At 38.6% G+C, this 20,165-nt stretch overlaps 1 protein-coding gene and 1 long non-coding RNA gene across 3 annotated transcripts; one reads left to right on the top strand and one right to left on the bottom strand.

Moving 5' to 3' along the window:
- Nucleotides 1-2,344: 2,344 nt before the first annotated feature.
- Nucleotides 2,345-14,808, bottom strand: LOC121300712. Its single transcript, XR_005947561.1, has 3 exons — nucleotides 14,683-14,808; nucleotides 5,419-5,553; nucleotides 2,345-4,469 (listed from the first exon to the last, which is right to left on the bottom strand). It is a non-coding gene; the product is annotated as an uncharacterized LOC121300712 (long non-coding RNA).
- Nucleotides 14,809-16,002: 1,194 nt separating this feature from the next.
- On the top strand, nucleotides 16,003-20,159 carry LOC121300630 (DNA-3-methyladenine glycosylase-like). 2 transcript variants are annotated; one of them, XM_041229248.1, is made up of 4 exons: nucleotides 16,003-16,208; nucleotides 17,669-17,879; nucleotides 18,351-18,431; nucleotides 19,563-20,159. In XM_041229248.1, the coding sequence occupies exons 1-4, from the start codon at nucleotides 16,186-16,188 to the stop codon at nucleotides 19,821-19,823; spliced, it is 576 nt and encodes a 191-aa protein (XP_041085182.1). In that variant the 5' UTR covers nucleotides 16,003-16,185; the 3' UTR covers nucleotides 19,824-20,159. The 2 variants fall into 2 exon arrangements, with proteins under 2 accessions (XP_041085182.1, XP_041085183.1); XM_041229249.1 differs by lacking the exon at nucleotides 18,351-18,431 and having other exon boundaries at nucleotides 16,007-16,208.
- Nucleotides 20,160-20,165: the final 6 nt, after the last annotated feature.

Raw genomic sequence — 20,165 nt, 5'->3', positions numbered from 1 at the left:
AGGGGCTTGTTACCAAGAGATTCCCAGTTCAATTCCAGCCACTGACTCACTGTGTGTAACCCTGAGCAAGTAACTTAACCTTCTTGGGCTCTGTCTTTTAGATGAGATGTAAAACAAACAGGGTCCTATTGTAAGTGACTGCAGCAGCAAAGTCACTTACAATATATCTGTAAGTTACTTTGGATAAAAGTGTCTGTAAATGACTAAATAATAATACTGTAACTCATGAGTTACTAAAAGAATATTTTAAAACCAATTTGATAAATGAAATTCTTGAAAAATGGTTGCAGACTGTTGTTGTTTTTAACAAAAACCTAGAAGTGTTTCATGAGGGAATATCAAACAGTAGTACTTTGCCCCAGTTGTGGTCTATGACAGACACCTCAGTTCCAACCAGTGGGCCTTACAGTCGTCTTTCAGAGAGCTAGAGAAAAGTTGAACACACAATCCCGCCAGCTGTTTCTTTTCAGTCACAGCCTGTGCTAAACACACTCACAAACTGTTCCCTGCTTGACATACAAATCCTACAGATCAGGGATGATCTAACAGGGAGCAATTTAATAACACCGAACACCTGCAGCACACCGCAATTAATCTTTAAAAGATTCATGATCATAAATGAAAAAATACAAAGGGTTAGGTTTTCATCGTCATAAATGTTCTGCTTTTGGAACACTAAGAAGCAATCAGGCTCCAAATCTCTTGCCTGCAACAACATAGAAAATCTTTTTTTTGAGTAACTGGCGCCTCTTCGAATAACACAAGAAAACACGGCAGAAAAGATTAAATGAAATCATAAATAAATGTGGCTTTAAACTTGCCTTTGTTTTGTTCTGGATGAAGTTGTGTGGTACAAGGGTTGTCAAATTATTTATAAGTCTCTGCAGCCAGCACACTTATGTGCTACTTAGCGAGCAATTATCACAATCATTTCAGCATTAACTTGTTGCTTTGGTGTTAATATGCCTGATAACAACAGCCATGAAATCATAATAGAATATATATATATATATATATATATATATATATATATATATATATAGAGAGAGAGAGAGAGAGAGAGAGAGAGAGAGAGAGAGAGAGAGAGAGAGAGAGAGAGAGAGAGAGAGAGAGAGAGAGAGAGAGAGAGAGAGAGAGAGAGAGAGAGAGAGAGAGAGAGAGCGCGAGAGAGAGAGAGGTATATGATTGTTTAAGTGTCCACAATGATACACAACATGTAAAGATGTAAGCACAAAAAACTGAATATTAAATCTAGCATGGATTATAGCTGGTTTAGGGAAAATGATGCATATATTACAGCAGAAGGAAGGGTAGCCACTGTTCCATCTAATAGTGATATTCAAATTCCTGTAATAAAGGTAATCCTAAAAGAACACCACATCAGCAAACCAACACAGTGCAAGGTCAGGCTCATTTCAAGCCCTTACAATGGATAATAGTGTGCCACAGGTCCAGTGTCAAAGCACTGACATTGTACACCCAACAAATCCGGTATTGTCCATGCATTGATGTAACAGCAAGGCTTCGGAAGTCCTGGACAATGCACGCCCTGGCAGTGCTAGAAGTATCCATCACTGGAAACAGGAAACAAGGGAACACAATACATGAGTCTAAAAAAGGCAGCCTGCTTGTCTTCAAGAGGGTGGGCGACTTCTCAAAGCTCTACAAAGAACACGCACTGGTACTGTAGGAGCTGACAATCCTGTGCTGAATCAGACAGTCAGCTGCTGGTATAATTGGAAATTAGACAAAGCTTGAATATTTTTAACAGAAAATGATCTGTGCTTATAAATGTGTTTTTAGCAAGCTAGTTCTTAACAGTTTACAAACGTTTTACATTTCAATTTCAAATGAAACTTTTTCACTCATAAAACATTACACAGTAGAGCTTTAACCTCCACACCCTGTTCCATTCCAGCCAACAATGTGCTAATCACTGAGATGTTCTTATTGTGGGATTTCATCGCAGGCTTTGAACAGAATCAGTCCTACTGCTACTGCACTGCACTCCAGACCCAGAGATATGAGCGGCTGGTGTTAACAAGAGTTAAAGTAAACAGGTCCAATATGCTCATCTCCCTTAGGTGCATACCCATGCTGTAAGTGTAGCAAACTTCCTCCCCAAAAAAGTAAGGAAAAGAATGACCACCAAATTTTATTCATTTTCATTGATTTGCATCACTTTCTATTCATTGAGAACAACAAAAGATGTTTACACTCATCAGTAAATTAACAACTCATAACTAATCCATATTTAAACTTCACCCAAACAGTTTTTGTAACAGTAATATATATATATTATATATATATATGTGTGTGTGTGTGTGTGTGTGTGTGTGTGTGTTTCTTATATTAATTGATTCTGTTTTGATGATAGTGGGATGCCCTAGTAAGCAGCAGGAAGTGTTAAACAGAAAGATCTAGTGTCCCAGGTCTCCTTGGGCTTTGCTAACCATCATGTTTATTTTTTTGTATTTGATTGTTCAGTAATAAAAATAACTAGATTAGGCTAAGAGCTGGCTTTTTTTAATTTAGTAGATTTATATTAAACCTAAAGCACACATGAAAATACGATGACAAAAAACCCCAGTGCAAGGCACATAAAACAACATCTTAGACCATGTTTATTTGCAAGGACCAAGGCAGTGTTGTCTTAGTATACTGTGTATTTACACTACAGATAGAACTTCCACATACTTTAAAGAATGAAGATACAAGAAAATGCACAGGAAACTTATGGGACCGATACATAATCTGCGTCTGATTACACAGTGCTTTAAAAGAGGAATGTAAAATGTCCAAAAGAGCAGAAAAGCACTCTCACACAAACAAAGACTTCTTTTCATTTGGTTCGGGCTCTTGTCTTTGTCTTCCAACGATCAGCCCCTCTGAATTATTTTTGTGCCTTTGGCTGCTTTTGAAAAGATTCAATGGGTGGCCCAGTAGACATTGCTCATAATAATAAGCTAATCAGAATCAATCCAGTGGGCTGTTGCTGTGCAGCCTGTGATTCTTAACACTAGGTGCCGCGGCTCAGCTGGCATAAGAGATATCTAGTTCATTTTGGCAAAAGTGTGCTGCAAAGCGTAGAGTGCTCCAGACACAAAGAAGTAAAGTCAAACGAAGAAAAACAAAACATGGGAGCCAAGAGGCACATTGGACAGAAATCCTACAGGAAGTTTTAATTTTGGTACCCGCTTATCCTGTGCTGAACGTGTAGTTTAACAAGCATAGTAAGATTGGAGGTATAAAGTAGAGATTACAACTATTTGCATGTCATTGGTTGTAACACTAGCACTGCAGTTACAGTATCATCTTGTTATCTGCAACAGACAATTACAGTGCAGTCCAAATACACTCCACAGAGGTTTACTCACCTCAGTCCACACATAGGAGGTCAAAGTCAGGGTCACTCAACAAATTCCACGTTGATGGTTGCAATATTCCAAGCTCCAAATCGATACAACAAACAGTCCCAGCGAGATGCAGCTACACATCAATACAACAAGCATCAGTCACACAGACTGCTCTATCTTCTCCCTTGGAAACCATTCTCTGTATTTACACAGAGAGGATTCTCCCCCTCCACTGAGTACATACAATTATCACGACCAGACAGGTGTCAGCAACATCATTATTTTTTTTATTTTTTTCTCGTTGCTTGGGAGTGAGCTGTCTCCTATTTCAGTTACGACGGGCTCCCTAGCTGTCTTCAGAGGCACGTGGAAAATGCCACCCATACAGCGTAAAAAGAAATTCTGGTCTGATCATGAGGGGGTTCATATTTCCACCCAGACAAGGCTCTGTATCTGGTGCCCAAGAAAAGATGGAGCGATGATGACTCTGTGTCGTCTATTCCTGTGTAACTGCGTGGGCGGAGGTGTGTATGCAAGGTTTCTCTAAACTTTCAACTTTTTTAAATGGGCAGGGAACGGATTTACTCAGCATTTGCTCCAGTGTAAAGCTTACAACATTCAGAACATAGAACTGCAAGCAAGATTATTTTCAAAATGTTAAAAAAAAACAAAAAAATCAAGGTGGCTATCAATTAGGGTTGCAAACTTTTCTAAAACCGGACAAAACCAGAAATGTGAGTGAAGCGATCTGAGGGGGTTCTGACCGGGTACAAACTTCCTTAAAACCGGCTGTTGGGTCAAAAAAACGGACAGTTGGCAACTTTACTATAAATACATGTGCCAGATATCTAGCTAAGTCATTTGTGGAACTGTTTCTTTTTTTAATGGCATTTATTCTTTAATGACAATATTTCAAGGACAAAACTATTGAAATAAAAGCTTCCATAGCTTCCTGTGCTATATCCTCTCAGGTTTTTTAAATTTGGAAATAGTTGGATTTGGAAAAAGTTCTAGTAACTTTTATGAACACAGAACGCCAAGTCATTATACTCAAAGTACTTCCTGGATCTTCATTTTTCAATCCATGACAAACAGGTGTGCTTCCGCCATTACCTGCAGCAATAAAGAGGATACGTTTTGGTATTGTAATAAATACTAAGACTCATTAGAAATGACATGTATTGTTTTCTAAAGAAGCCTTTCCTGACCATCATTTTTGTTTGACTACTGTTTATATATAAGATGTGAATGTTATGACCTCCAGCTTCATTTCACAGATTAAAGCCAAACTATTTCAGTAAATCACAATGACATATGACTGGCAGCAGAACTCTAAGCCAGCGCCTAACAGATATATAAAAATATATTCAAACAATGGGGGCCATTAGGGCCATCTAAGCATGCCCAGTTCTTAGTAGCTGATTGTTCTCAAAACTTTGTTAAGTTGAGTCCTACAGGATACAAGTGATTCTGCCTCAACTGCATTAAGTATCTTTCTATCATGTCCAGTCCTGTGTAATTTATGTTCTTATCATCATTTTGTTAAGTTGAATTTTGCAAATAAATAAATAAATAAATATTATTGATGGATATAACTGTAACATGCTTACAGTAGTATCAATTAAGGCTATATTCATTAAGAGAGGAAAGGGAGGTCATTACAAGATACCTTTTATTGCTTTAATAACTTGCACAGTTATCGGTAGAGTACCTCTGTATTATAATGCACTGTTAGCACACAGAGGCAGGCGCTGGAATACTAACTAGTGGCAGTGTCTAGAGAAGTGCTGCTGTTTTGAAGGGTGCTCCTGCTGGCAGCCTGTTTGCCTGGTTTGGCAGTGCTGGCAGCAGTTTGCACCACAGCAGAGCCAAGTGTAGACACTTGACTTGTTAATGATGTCATGTGGGAAGCCAGTAGCTGGTTTGACAACAGAACAGCTGTTGTGACATCATAAAAATGAGCACTGCCAATTGTAGAACGTGAAACGCCAGCTAATAAAATGAAAAGGATCAATCCCCCCCCCCCCCCCCCCCCCAAACGATGGGCTCATGTGTCCTGTACCTATTTCTGTTGCAATTACTCATCACAGCACCATCCCAGGTCACGCTGCCATCACTGGCCCTTGTCCACCACAGATCCTCAAACCCCAGGCTTCCCTGCAGAGAGACAGTTGCTGAGCGAGCCCTGTGCAGGGTCCTAGAAAACAAACATGGAAACACCATCTTGTGGCCTCAGCTCCATGACACAAGCTGCACCAGTGCTCAGAGACCAGGCCAAATGCCAGATTCCTCTCGCTTCTCTCCACGATGAACTGCTCTATAGCATTTCAGCTTGTTCAACATTTCAATCCTCTTTCTTCTGATCCAGATTCTGATGCTGAGTTGAGAAGCAGTGTAAGCCATCAATTATCCAACAGGCACAATACCCTGTTATGTGTTTTTTGGACATTATTGAAAAAGGTTGACTGAGTAAAATACATTTAAGTCATATCCTATAAAATAATTTAACCATACTCCTTTTTGCAATATCCATTTGATCAGATTATTCATAGCCTCTACAGGAACTATATTTTATATTTGCTTCAACTGAAGCAGCTCGACCATGGTGGCTTAAATTGAAACGGGCCTAAAAAAAATGCATAATTAAAAGCAATGGCGCTATCTAAGCTACACTTACATTTTTTCAATTCTGAATCACCTCAGGTACCAAGTTCTCTCTTTCGTGTGGTCCGTTCCTTCCCAATCAAATACAGAAGTGGCTGTGACAGCATGTGACTCAAAACTAACATTCACATCATGGGTTTAAACGCTTTGCTGGCTCTCACACATCTCTGCAGAGACTCACAGTGCAACACATTGCATTAGCGCAGATTACAACATAGTTCTGCGAATAGACAGCCAGCTAAACTTGTCTACCTTCACTGAGCAATGAGCCTTTGACTACAAGAGATTGTACCAGCATCACATATCCCAGGTGAAGTGCCTAGTGGGTGAGACGCTTGTGATGTAATTGATTACTTGTGCGTATGTTCTCTTTTCCTTTCGGCAGCCTGCTAAAAAGCCACATGTTGAAACCACATTAAAGCCCCTGTCTTCACAGATAAGCAAGCAAGAAACTGGCTTGGCATGGCTTCTGAGGAGCAGGGAGTTTTGTTCTGTTTGATATTTTTAGTTTTTCTGTTTTCCCTGAGTACGCAGTGCAGGCCGGCAAACTGCACCCAGGGTGCCACATGAATGTTTTTGCTGACACTAATTACATTTCCATGAACAGTGTTTTGTGAGGACAGACAGCCAGCTATGTGGATGAGTAGAGTCCGTGTTGTCTTCTGAAAAATAGATTCCTTTCATCTTCAGGAGTTGGACAAAAATTTAACTTGTTCACATGCAACAGATATCGCAAGTGCTGTCTAACTTTCACGACACAGCTCTAGTGGGGTCAAACTGCGGTCACATACAACTACAGTAAAAAAAAAAAAAAACTGCTGTGTGCAATTATAATAATGCTAACAGTACAAAAATGCCAAAAAGCATCATTTATCTCTATGACAGATAGTTGTTTGCTGTGTTATTCAGTACTTTTGAAACGCAACTGCAAGTATAGCAGCAATACAATTAAAACCCTTGGGTAAGCAGGTTTGTGGATCTATAGTACCACATACATATTATATATATATATATATATATATATATATGTATGATCAATAGTGGAATTGATTGATTCACCTGTGCATTTCTCTGGCTAGCCATGTTCGATCGCTTGGTATTAGATAATTCTTGCTACAGTATTCTTAGTGGTTTATTTTGGTCCTTCTTTGAAAGAATGATTACTCCCAAGGATAAATGAAAGGTAAATCACTTCAAAAGACGCTCTATGGAAGCAGCTCAGGGGGAATTCAATACCATATACTTACTACCCAAAACAAAGGCAACAGTGAGACTTATTTCACTTTCTATCATAACTCAAACCCTGACTAAGGGGGCATGCATTACACCAGAGGAAACTGAAAATATAAAATAGGAGTGTGCAGTATTCCTGGAACATGGAAAACAGATCAGCAGGTCTAAATCACTAGAACATCTAAAATTGTATATACTGTATTATGGAAGACCAGGATGCCCGAGTAGCACATTGTCTGTTTTTTTGATTTGCAAGTTTAATTGGCGAGTGAAGTAGCTGAACAGGTTCTATGTACATGTTTTTTGGCAGTTACTCAGTTTCTCTCTGTCTTCTCCCACAGCCCCTCTACCCAAAAATAGAGAATAGTTAGAGAGGCTATAGTTTTCCAACACCCACTGTTAAATAGTAACTACAAAAAAACCCCAAACTTGGCATCCTGATGATTATACAAGGAGATAAGAGAAATCCAAGACAAGCCAGGGAGACTCATACTAGGAGAGAGATTGCTGTCAAGCAGACTAGATGCACCCTGCAATTATGCAGTACTTCTTATATGACAAACTTTTTTTCTTTTGCTTTTTAAGGTCCTGGATTTTAATTAGGAAACCAGTTACTGTACAGTAAGTGCCACTTCCGAACTGAGTCTGACTTCAATCAAATCAGCCATCCTGCTTTGCAATATGTTGAGAATACTATCCTTTGTGACATCTGTTTATCCAAACTGTGTTATATTGTGTTTTCACAGGAGAACAGGATTTTAAATGCAGATATTCCACTTGTTATATACGGCAGTATGTCTCCACTACTCTGTTGAATTCATCTGTCACAGCAATTGATAAAAAAATAACTTCACCTTGAAGGTGTTTTTGTTTACCTTTTAATTCTAAAAGTGTTTTAGTTAGCCCTTTCTCCCACTTGGCAGCCCGATATTGTAACAGTGTTACTATTCTTAAAGGCAATTCATTACTTTTCTGAAGAGGAAAGTAACATACCATGTAAACAGTAATGTTAATGGTTTAAGTCGACAGGAAATGGCGGACTCTGTTATTTTTTGATTCTCCCCAGTGTGTCTGCTTCCAGAATGTCTTTCTGCCCCAGAGTTTCCAGTTCCTGTAAGGGCAAAAGCTATGCAAACTATTTCCTGGTGTGAGCTGCAATGAAACAAATGAACAATTTGGCATGCAGAAATTACATGGAGACAGAGGGCTTTTTTATTGCCAGAGTAATTTGAATAAGTGAGTGAATGCAGCTGCAGGAACTAAGGACGGTGTACTTATCTTTAATGCAGAAATATGCTATACTTGCAAAGCATGATATTATACACACAGCTGAAAAAAAAGCCCCCCACCACACACACAGATAGACAGACAGATAGATAAATAGATAGATAGACATACAGGTGAGTGGTGATAAAATTGAACTCCACTGTTTTCTGTGTTGCAGTGTTGCGAGAGAGTGGCTTTGTTGCTTAGTTTAGGCAGCATTTCGCCGAGGAAATGTATTCCCAATAGTTCACGTGAGTACCAGCAGGGTCTAGTCTTCAGAATTTGCTGAAGAACTCCGAAAAAGGCTGTTACATCAAGAGTGCATGTTGACCAATATTTTCTCAGTGTTAAAAAATTGCAGATTGAATACTGGTCAACAGTTGAACTTCTTGCACTGGAGTAAAATTCCTTCAAAATGTTGTTGGGGTTTTCTGGGCTTAAATGAATGTCCATGTTGTTTTCTTTAAGCCAGTCTTTCACTACATTAGCAACTCGTGTTGTAGTCTTTTTAGTATTTTTTCATCTTTGTTTTCTTCTATTCATTTAGCTGTGCCTCATTTAATCTTGTGTCTACTGTTGACAGTTTCTGTAGCACTTTTCTCTTTTTTCCAGGTGGATTACTGTCTTCAATAGGACAGTTGGTTCTGTACCAGTTCTCTGGAGTTTCATCCCCAAATATATTAAAGAAAATGGGTGCAATGTCACTCATTTTGTGGCAAGGGTTTTATAGCTAATAAATAAAATGGCAGTTTGTCATGGGATTTTTATAATGTTGTGCGTACTGATTTATACAGTGTGAAGCGCCTCATTAGTATGCAAGCTGTGCGCGTATGTTATAGATATGCATGGTCATGTGATGCTGTTTAACCAATCAGAGGCCCCCCCCCCCCCCCAAAGCCATTTTATAAATTCTATACGTATATATCATGTTATTAACAACCTTGTGACTCCCGATTCCTTAAATCAAACACTGCTTATTTGTTTGTTTATTTTTCTGCTGCTCTACAGTAAGGAGACATACTAACGAAACAAGTTTGCATGCACCAATGTCTGGGGATGTTTTATATAATTATATCCAAGAAGAATGACGACTCTGAACATGCCAGAGAACGACACTGCTGTCACCTAGATTTCAAAAGCGTCTTCTTGTTTATGCATTAGCTTCTAGGGGCGGGACAGATTAACAAACAGATATTTCAAGGGTGAGAAGCACAGAGGTCAGGGTGTAGGTGTCAAAATTCCTTGCCGTTTATTTATTTATTTTATTATACCAGCTCAACCCTAGCAACTGTTTCAGAAAGCCAAAGCCAAGATTAAAATAAAGGAGAGCTGTTGTCTGGAAGACTGGAAAAGAATAGAAAAAGAGCGAGTCTGTATTGTTAGCATAATTTGTGTTTAATAGGAGGTACGCACCCACAGGAAAATAAAGGCCCAATAAATACCACTGTTCATGAAACTCATTAGAGGAAGCAAAAGCTTGATTCCATGAGAACAACCCCATCAACAGAGAGCCTGCCTGCTTGCTAACCACCACAAACCCAGCCCGACACTCCGTGATGCCAAATGACAATCCCAAATCCTGTGGATTTGAAAAATAAAAGGCTTGCTAGAGTACTTGACACTCGCTGAGAACAGACACCATGCAAATTGTGCTGTTGCTTATTAAGCAAGGGTTGAAATCTTATGCTTGACCTACGCAAACACTCTTGTATACAAAATAATATAGTACTGTTCTAAAAAAAAAAAAAAAAAACATAGTTTCCTATAGTTTACTGCGGTACATGGAACTAAGTAAATTTAAAGATTTCTGGGTTAATGTAGAAAGTCATATTCTACACCACTAAAGATTGTATGAAATTGCCATAGAATGTTGCAGTACTGTATAAATGTAGGCTTCATGGATCTTCAATATTCTAATTCTATGAAGGACAAGGGAATTTTATTCAACAGCAGCTTTGGGATCGTGGGCACACAAACATACCTGATAGCTGCGAAGTCGTGGGAGGATTCAGGAGGCAAACACAGTAGCCACGAGATATCAAACCGTGTGACACTGTAATATATTACTATTATTATTATTATTATTATTAATGTTATTTTTAATAATTCTGTATTAGTTCAATTTGGCACCGCAGCTTTTATTTTAAATTGATCAAAATGACTGCAACACTTAAACAAGGGCAGCCTTTATTAATAATACTATGCTTTACAAACGCTGCAATATTTTATTATATGATTTAAGGCATTTTAGAAGCGGCACGTGACAGGCTCCGATCTGCTGCACTATACTCTTGTGTTTTGGGGGCTTGAATACAGTACATTTACTGACATTTAACGAGAGCCTATTAGGTGGGTGTTGGGAGGTCAGAGGAGTTATACCAGTGAATCAGGAGTGTGCACTGGTTGCTCTGGGGCGGGACAAGAGAGGTGAGTGAACGGTTGTTGAGTGTGATGCAGCTGAGGTTTTTTTTGTTTTGTTTTGTTTTTTTAACAAAAAATATTACCTCTGAATATCGGTTTGATATTTTATATAAATAATTGTACAGGACTGAGTACAATTCCAATTGAATAAAAAAAAATAAAAAAAAACTTTGCCAGGAGGGTAATGGACATGGACTGCTGTGCTGTAAGTAGTTCATCTTGGGTTGTCTGGACTACTATTAAATAAAATGTACTCACTCAGGTGTGTGTACATTGGGGCTTAAGCCTCTTTGGGGGCGTCATATGTACATAGTCAGCTACCAAAAATACCACTGTATTTTTGCCATAGCTTACCCTGGTTTGCCATGTTTACTAATGTGCTTTACCACAGCTCGCAATTCTTTAACATGCTTACCTATGCTTTATTACACATTGCTTGTATGTCTTACATGTGTAGAAGGGATGCTGTGTACAGAAGCACCTGAATTTGCCTCTGTTGTTTACTACAACACAGTATTTGCCCACAAGTTAAAACCCTAATCAATAGGGATGACGTAAAAAAATTTATTTCTCAAAATAACATGAGGGTCCTCATTCTAAATGTAGACCCTTATGCACTGATAATGTCTGTCTGTCCATTACACTGTACATTGCACGGTGATAACTTCCATTAATATTTCCAAACGTTTAGCAGAGCTCCATCTATTTTTCACACAGTCCGATATCCTGATTTTACACATACCAATTATTATGAGGACTGTCTGTATGTTTTTCAGTTGTCTACAGTAAGAGAGTGGAAGAAAACATCTCAGGAGCAGTATTTTTTCCATATAATAAATAATCAAGTTCATGCAAATGATAATATCATGATTATGGATTTCAATCCTAATTGGTACATAAAGTAATGCTGCCTGCCCTTTACCACCATACCCCACCTTACTGAAATAACACAGTGAAGATGATCTACGTGAACCCATGCATTATTGCTTAAAGAAGTAAACACACTGCTTGAGTGGCTAAACTAAGACTAAGCCCGTAAATAAAGAAACAAAGGAGTCTTTAAATAGCAATGGCATTAAGTTATTCCTTCCTTGGTCTGTGACAAGAAAAACAGGACGCTGATGCAAGCTGTAATCATGCCATTTACAGAGAAAATGCTTTCTTTTCCAAGGAACAGCTCCAGCTCCCAAAAGAGAACAATGGCAGCTACACTTGTCAACGGTTGGTTTTTTGCTTCTACATTTTTGGGGAAAAAACAAAACAAAACATTAACATGACATAGATAAACAAAATAGTTTTTTCTGCATCAGTATCTTAATTATATTTTCGGTTTGTTACAATTGTAATAAAATAACTAAAAGCACATCATTTAGTTGGATCAAGTTCTTCAGCTCCTACAGTAAGTCATTGTAACTATCTGTGTTCAAATTCTTGATTGCTATTGACCTGTGATGCAAGTGAACAGGTATTTTTAGCCTAATGATTTAAATACAAAGGGTAAAAGGGTACACATGGTGAACAGGAATGTAGCGTGTTCATCCTAAGAAATAATGAGAAAGGTGTTTGTTTTCAAAGTGGGTGGAGTGTTCTTTATACCGTCAGCCAGAGACACTCTCTCTGTGGAAACCATCACATCTACAATGTTATCAAATATCCACACACTGCACTGCTATTATTATAATTGTATATTGCCATAGTGTATGTTCCTTAACCAACACCTGGCCTAATTGCTCATCCACATTTAGCCTAAGTGTCTTGAAAAGCTTTTAACAAATGTCCTTGTCACGACCACTTCATCTTGCAAGAAGAAAAAACTGCACTGTCTTAGGACTGCATGTCTCTAATGTACAATGAATTACAAGGGTCACAGGTTAGAGTTCAGCGCAGAAATGCATTTCAGTTCTGTGAGCTCCACAGCATGTTTGGTAACAGATATCCTTCTTGTCTCCTGTCTGGAAGCCAGATGTTACACATTATATAATCACAAGAAGTCAGGGTTCCGAGGAAGTTGATATAATTCTTAATAAATGTCTGTCTGTTTATCTATTTATCAATATGTTAACCACTGCAACCCTAATAAGACAAATCAGTTAGCGTGTTTTTTTTTTTTTTTTTTTTTTTACATTATTAAGAAAAATATGTACATTTTAATGTGGACACTTACTACTTTTTGGACAAAACAACTGAAAACTGTATGCAAACGGTTGTTGCAAACCCTTCAAATACAGAGGATAGGACAGTCACTGAACAAAAGAAAGTTAATTTTCTTCCTTAATTCTTTTGTACTGTGAAAGAGTGGAACTTTTAGTGCCTGGTGATGAGGTTTCATACAAGTTCCAAAGAAATACAGAACCACTTTTGCAAAATCTAAGGTCATTCACTGCCACTGACATACAGTATAACGAAAGTCTTGGCCAAGCTCTTTTTAGATAATAAGGGTGTAAAGGTACAATATATTATATTTATGACCCCCTCCATCAATCAGAGAGTGGTTATTTGAAGACTTTCCTGAAAGCCAACATGGATCCAAAATTGATTGTTTGATGCTTCCGCAGAAGTAATCAAGTTTTAAAAAAATGAGGCTCCTTCCCACGATCATTAGCTGAGGCTTGGCAATGGTAACCATTGTGTAGTATTAGCTGGACAGTATTTTCTTAAATCGCTGTTTAATTATAACATAATTATTCTATTAGAACAAACAAGCCCAACCCTGTGTTACCAAAACAGCTCTCAGGAATGAGCCTGTCTAACCACTGTTTATCATGCAGTAAAATACAATGACTACTAATATTACCAAAAGAAGAACAAGGAGTCTTTAAAAATCGCTTTTTAAGTTATTCAGTGTGGCAAATTCTGTTACAGTAAAAACCACCTGTTAAGACACGCTCATGAACAATAAATGCTATGACTGGATTACATTTCATGTAACTAGTGCCTACCATCTGAGCATTTAGTCTAGTTACAGATAACTTGTCGATGTTGACTTAACACAGGGAATGGCTTTATCAATGCCTATCTATTCTTTTAAAAGCAATTTCAATACACAACGATGTTTCAATGAAAGTGATGTAAGTGTGTGCACAGTGCCAAGGGCGCTCTGCGAAGCTGTAGCAACAGAAGCTGACAATGAATGATTGGGATTGTACAGTTTTGACTGTACATAACCCCGCCAGTTGCTCATTACAGAAACCCATGCTGGCCGTTTTTGACAGATATCTACCTGATGCTCCAACACCCCCCAGTGGAACCTGCATTGCATCCGTATGCATCCACTACAACAAACATAATGTATACAGTATATATTTTTGTATTTATTTGCAAAAAATACCAGGATAACAAAATTACGTTCATCTCATTTTCAACAACGTTTTAGCAGGACCATTGCAAAAGCCCTATGACTAGTTTCTCATAGCATATCAATAAGTACAGTATTATTGTCGCGACTACTACTTTAATAAGACTTTAGTTTAATAATCGGAGTGTTGTATGAATATATTACGAGCCGCACAGGTGTTTATTGTAAGCATATTCTCATTTCAGCGAAGCAAGGCATAAATAATAAGACAAGCACAAAAAAATAAATAACAATATCAAAAACCCAAACGTGTTTTTAAAGCCAGCGCGGCATGTGACACTACCACAGAAGTTCATTTTTGTCGCGAAATACGTGTCCAACAAACCACTTAACAAGATTTGCGTAGCAAATTGGTATATTTCATAAAAACAGACTCTGTTCTCTCACCTTTTGAGGCACGAGCGTCTTCTACTGCTACGGCTAGACTAAATGTCGTTTACTCCTACTCCTTCACAGAAGCATACGAGCTTGTTTCATACCCACGCAATGTAGAAGTTTTTAAATTACACCAGCACTGCCTGCAGAGTGAAGCTGAGCACCCTCCCTTCGAGCCGCCTGCCGCTGCTTTCGCTGTGACGTCATCGTCTAGCAGGCTCTGTTGACAGACAGTGACGGTTGATGATGGGGATTTTCTGACATTGATAAGAACTAACATGACTTAGTCTAAAAACGAAAATAAACGGAAGGAAGAGTATTTCTTTTTTTGTTGTTTGTTTCTCTCTCCTGGGAAAGAAATGTAATTAAACGGAAGAATAAATGACCAGGATGAAAATAAAGGTGTAACATAAGTTATGTTTTTCACTGTAAATTTGTATTTTTTAAAACGGCTTTACAGTCTGGACGAGTAGGATCCACTATTACTAATATGTAACGTGATTATTCAATGCAGTAGGATCCAAATTAAGTAAAGGGAGGCACGTAAATATCTCTCTCTCTCTCTCTCTCTCTCTCTCTGAATATATATATATATATATATATATATATATATATATATATATATATATATATATATATATATATATATATATATACACACACAAGTAAGTTGAATTGTTACCACGAAGACTAGGAAAACACAATGTCTAATTAAAAATACCACCAGAAAAGATTGTGGTTGCCCACTGAGTATATTTTGACCTAAAAAAAACATATCATTAGCGCTAATGAAAACTACATGATGAAAGTCACCTAAGAAGGCCTGGCTCTCATCAGCACAGGACAGAAAGAGACTGATTAGTTACACGTTGCAGTTTTAAAGGCATCCAGATCATAAGTTAAAACAAACAACAAAACAAAACAAGATTTGGAGAGAGGCTGAGAGCTGGCACTGTAAGGTGTTGCTGCTTATGCTTTACCTTGTAAAGACAAATCACGTGCTTGTTTTTTGTGTGCAGCTAAAGCACATTCTCAAGCTAACTGATTAGACACTAGTAAGATGTGTTTAAAATGTGTTTTACATACTCAAACGTGTACGGGTAGGAAAACGTCATGCAAGCCGGCTATTGCATTGACCTGTTCAACTCGTCCGGACTTTAACCCTTCAGGCACGCTCCACTGTCTAAATATTTACGTGAGCACTTGTTGAAGTTTGCGAGAAACTGACCCGACCGCAATAAGATCAAAAATAGTTTTTGGATTTCTTCTAAAATGTAATGAAGTATTTTAAAATACGCATCCGTAGGCGATATGCAATATGAATGAACACGTGTACGGTGTTTTAAAAAGTGGATCTATAGCGCTTGAACAACGGCGTTTATGGGTTTCGTTACAGAGGAATGCCGCATTGTTGTGCTCGTCATTGAACACAACGAAACGAAGAGTCATTATTACTGTACGCTCGTGTGTTTGGGTTGCCATTCCCCCTTTAATGTTCCTCCCGCATTCACGTAAATGCAAGCTTGCATGCGACAGCGGTGAGTAATAACAGTGCAAACGGATGAGATTTTTCTTCTTTGGTTTGACTTGTAAGAGTGAAAATGAAAGAGCAGCTACTGAATGGCATTAAGTAATATATATCAGTATATTAGGGAGATACTGTAACTTTCAGTTCATTTTTCAGCTATACAAAAATGAGTTGCTACTTCAGTCTACTATATACAGGATACATGCTCGTTTTCCCTGAAATCCACGGTAACGCAAAAAAGAATGTGATGAAGTACAGAATAATTCTTACGCCTGCATCTTACTTTTTACATTTTTAGTCGTATTTTTGCAAACAGTTAAACATACACGGTTGGAAAGCGAGAGAAATGAACGACTACAGGGCAATCTGATTTCAGCCATCTTCTTAAAAGGGCAACGCTTCTTTAGAGGGCTGTTGTATTGCGCAGTGTGTTTACAGCGCCATTAACACTACATTTGTCGCACACTGAAAACATTAAGTATTTCTTTTTTTTAATTATTATTATTTTTTTATTTTTACCGACTCCAAGTTCATTGAGTTTGTTGTAAAATACTAGTATGAGCAGGTAAAGTTTTTTTTTTTTTTTTTTAAATAAAAGGTTATAGTTATATCAGTTTCCTTCTTTGGTTACATTTATTACGTTTGCTCACCTACAGGCATCTGTTTATTAGGGGCTTGTAGGTGTGTGTGACAAAGCCAATGACGTTGGAGAAGGGAACGGGTTTCCATCTGAATGCGTGAATTACATAGATAAGAGAAGGTCACGTGATTTCATACTGTGCCACTAATTCATGAAATGGCAAAACAACCGCAATTCAACATGGTCCTGCTGAATAGAGATTTGCACTATTTCCCATATTCATTTCAGGAAGGGCTGCTGTACTGTCAATATGTACTGGCATACACATACCTAACCATAAATATTAAATACCATTGCTACTATTTTTATCAATAAAATCACTTTGTTGAATGTGTGAATCCAGGTTAAAAAAACAAAACAAAACAATGCAAGCTTTTTAAATGAAAACCCCAACGTAAATTAGTACGAGGACTGAGGAAGATAGAGCCCTTCACTGTAAATAAACCAGTTTGCCAGTTTCTAAGACACTGGGAGAAGGAGGTTGCCCTTTTGTTCCTTTAGTCATGCAATAGTTGGCAGAGAATTCATGGATGTCATAAGGAAAGGCTGTGGTCCAGACAGAAAGAAGTGAGGTCTATTGACGTGCTCCCTGTTAGCAATCTGTTGGAGAGGGATTACATGTGGTGCAATGGTGTATTGATTTTCTTTTTGCAGTTGGGTAAGTCTTGCTGCTCCGGTATTAATTATGAAAAATGTTGAATATTTCCCAACAGCTGGCATCTACCTTAATTCACTGATCCCTTAGCGGGCTACCTGCATGTCTATTGTGCTTGATTTCCTCATTCCAAAAAATTCTAAAGTTTAGTATTAAGTTTCTGTTTACCCTTCAGTTCTGCAATGTCGGCACGGAAAAGGAAGCTGGGCTCAGTGCGGGTGGTGGCTACAACCATGAAAAGCAGCCATGCACAGGACCCCCCAGGAGCTAAGACTGCAGCTCTGGTCAGCAGATACTTCACAGGAGAGGAGAAGAACGGCTCTCGGCTGGGGGAGGATTTCTTTAACCAGCCTGGTACCAGTCTGGCCAAAGCATTTCTGGGAAAAGTAAGCCTAGCCTATATTGGATATTAAATATTCATCAATCTAAAAGCTGTGCCACTAAAAAATGGAATGTTGGTTAGTGCCCAGAGCTTTATAATGGCCCTACTTGATAAGAGACAGGATTGCATTCATCTGCTTTACCCCATTCCTCTAGCTCCTTTTCCAGTCTTAATAACAAATCCTGCCCTGTCAACACCATGATATTTTCCTAAGACAGATCTTTCAGGATTTCACAGCATTTCCCTTCGTTATTTATATTTTATCTGCAGAGTTCTAATGAGATGCACACTGGGTTAACAGTTGGGAGCACTGTTTGAGGGGCTATTTAGTTTGGAATGCCTTTCCATGTTGTTTTTATAAGGAGCAAATTACATCTTTAAATAATTAGAGTTTTTGCAGCACTCCAGGGCTTCTTTTTTAATCAGTTTCCTCTTTATTTCTTTAATGTATTTGTTCTGTTTTTCCACTCATTAGCTCAATTGGCCTCTCCCGTTCGGGAGGTTAGAGAGGGGAGCAATGAGAACCCTTGCTGCTAACTGTGGAACAGCAACGATGGTAAAGCAGCTCAAAGAACTCTCAGCGTCCCAGTGGTATCTTTCAGCCATTTACCTCACACAGCTCAAGTGGTTATCTTATTTAATGATGACCAGTGGAAACGCAAAGTATCACAAAGGAGAAAAGTCTGAAGCCCCTCTGGTGCAATGAGGAGGGATGTTTAGTAATTGTGTCAAACAAATAACGCCATTCTGCTGCCTGCTCTGTACTGTGTCAGTTTGTCTTTCTTTTTTTTTTGTACAAAGACGACACCTTTTAAAAGTAATTATAAATGAAAGCAATTACGATTCGGGAGAACCCGTTAATATTTAATTACACTGGCTTCCTTCTTTTCAGCAGTGAAGCCACGCTATTCCAGTCAAAGGGGTGATCGTGGGTTAACAAGCTGAGCTCGAGTCAAGAGGGAGGCTGAGTGGGAGCAACTTCTTTCTTTTAAATAAAATTAAGTGCCCAGCTTCCCCTTTAAAGTTTAACTCTTTACCCTTGACTTTTAGTTTCACCCGATGTGTAATATTTTAGAAATAAGCTTCCTAATATCCGCTTTGATTGGCTGCAGGGGTCGTCTCTCAGAGGGAGTCGTTATACTACTTTGTTGTTGCTTTATTTACGTTGGGGCTTTGTAAATTAACAATGGCAGGAACATTACTGTGTCTAAAACACCAAAGTGCAGTACTGCATGTTTACTATACAAAGAAAATCTGTGAATATGATTGCACAACACAGCACAGTAATACAGTATCTAGCAATTTACAAAACAGCATTCCAAAAGCACTTTCTCAGTCTATGCCAAAGTAGTCCGACAGGTTATTTTTTTTTGCACCGTGCATGCTAACCTGAGACAGAAACACCAATAAGAATCCCTTGCTTTCTTTATGGAAAGTGATAGCAAGTAAAAAGTGAAAAAAACAGTATATCTCGTTTTATCTGCATTCTGTCCTGCTCAGTTTAACTTACACCTGTAATAAAATGTGCATTGATTATTTTCCATCAGCACCAGTCAGTTGGTAACAGCATGTGCAAATGACACGTGCCAGAGGTCTGCTGTATTTCTGTATTTACTAGTTTTAGTGGGATAATCCTCATCAAGATTACTGAGCTAAAGTGGAACTGTCAGGAGTGACTGTGTTGCAGGTGCTAGTGCGGAGACTCCCAGGCGGGATGGAGCTGAGGGGCAGGGTGGTGGAGACGGAGGCTTATTTGGGCGGGGAGGACAAGGCGTCCCATTCCTCTGGAGGGAAGCGCACAGAAAGGAACACGGCCATGTTCATGAAGCCCGGGACCATATACGTCTACCAGATCTACGGCATCTACCAGTGCATGAACATTTCCAGCCGGGGTGAGCAGGCTTTCACAGAGCCAAACAGGGATCCGCCAGTGACTGAGCCCCTGTAATCCAGTGGGGGTGCTAGATGGTTTAAATGGTAACTCCAGACTTTTCACACCTGTATAGGTAACAATTTACAAGACACAGAGTCATGATTGCTGATTGAAACAATTCTAATTCTAATGAACACACGCACACACACTCTTAGAGCTGCCTGGAAAAGGAAACATGAAATATCTTCATTTACAGCATAAAAACCTTCCAGAACAGCTTCAAGGAAAAAGCAGTCGTGTTTACTGCATTCTCCACGACTACATTTCCTCATTAGGGCTTTTGCGTAGCAGGTACCATGTTAAAAGCCTGCTCTTGTTAAGTGTCTGTTTGTATTGGGGGTGTTCCATCACTTCCAG

The sequence above is a fragment of the Polyodon spathula genome, chromosome 26, assembly GCF_017654505.1.
Source record: "Polyodon spathula isolate WHYD16114869_AA chromosome 26, ASM1765450v1, whole genome shotgun sequence".
Taxonomy (NCBI): Eukaryota; Metazoa; Chordata; class Actinopteri; order Acipenseriformes; family Polyodontidae; genus Polyodon; species Polyodon spathula.
Note: the sequence above shows the minus strand (reverse complement) of the source record. Positions and strands in the feature narration are given on the sequence as shown.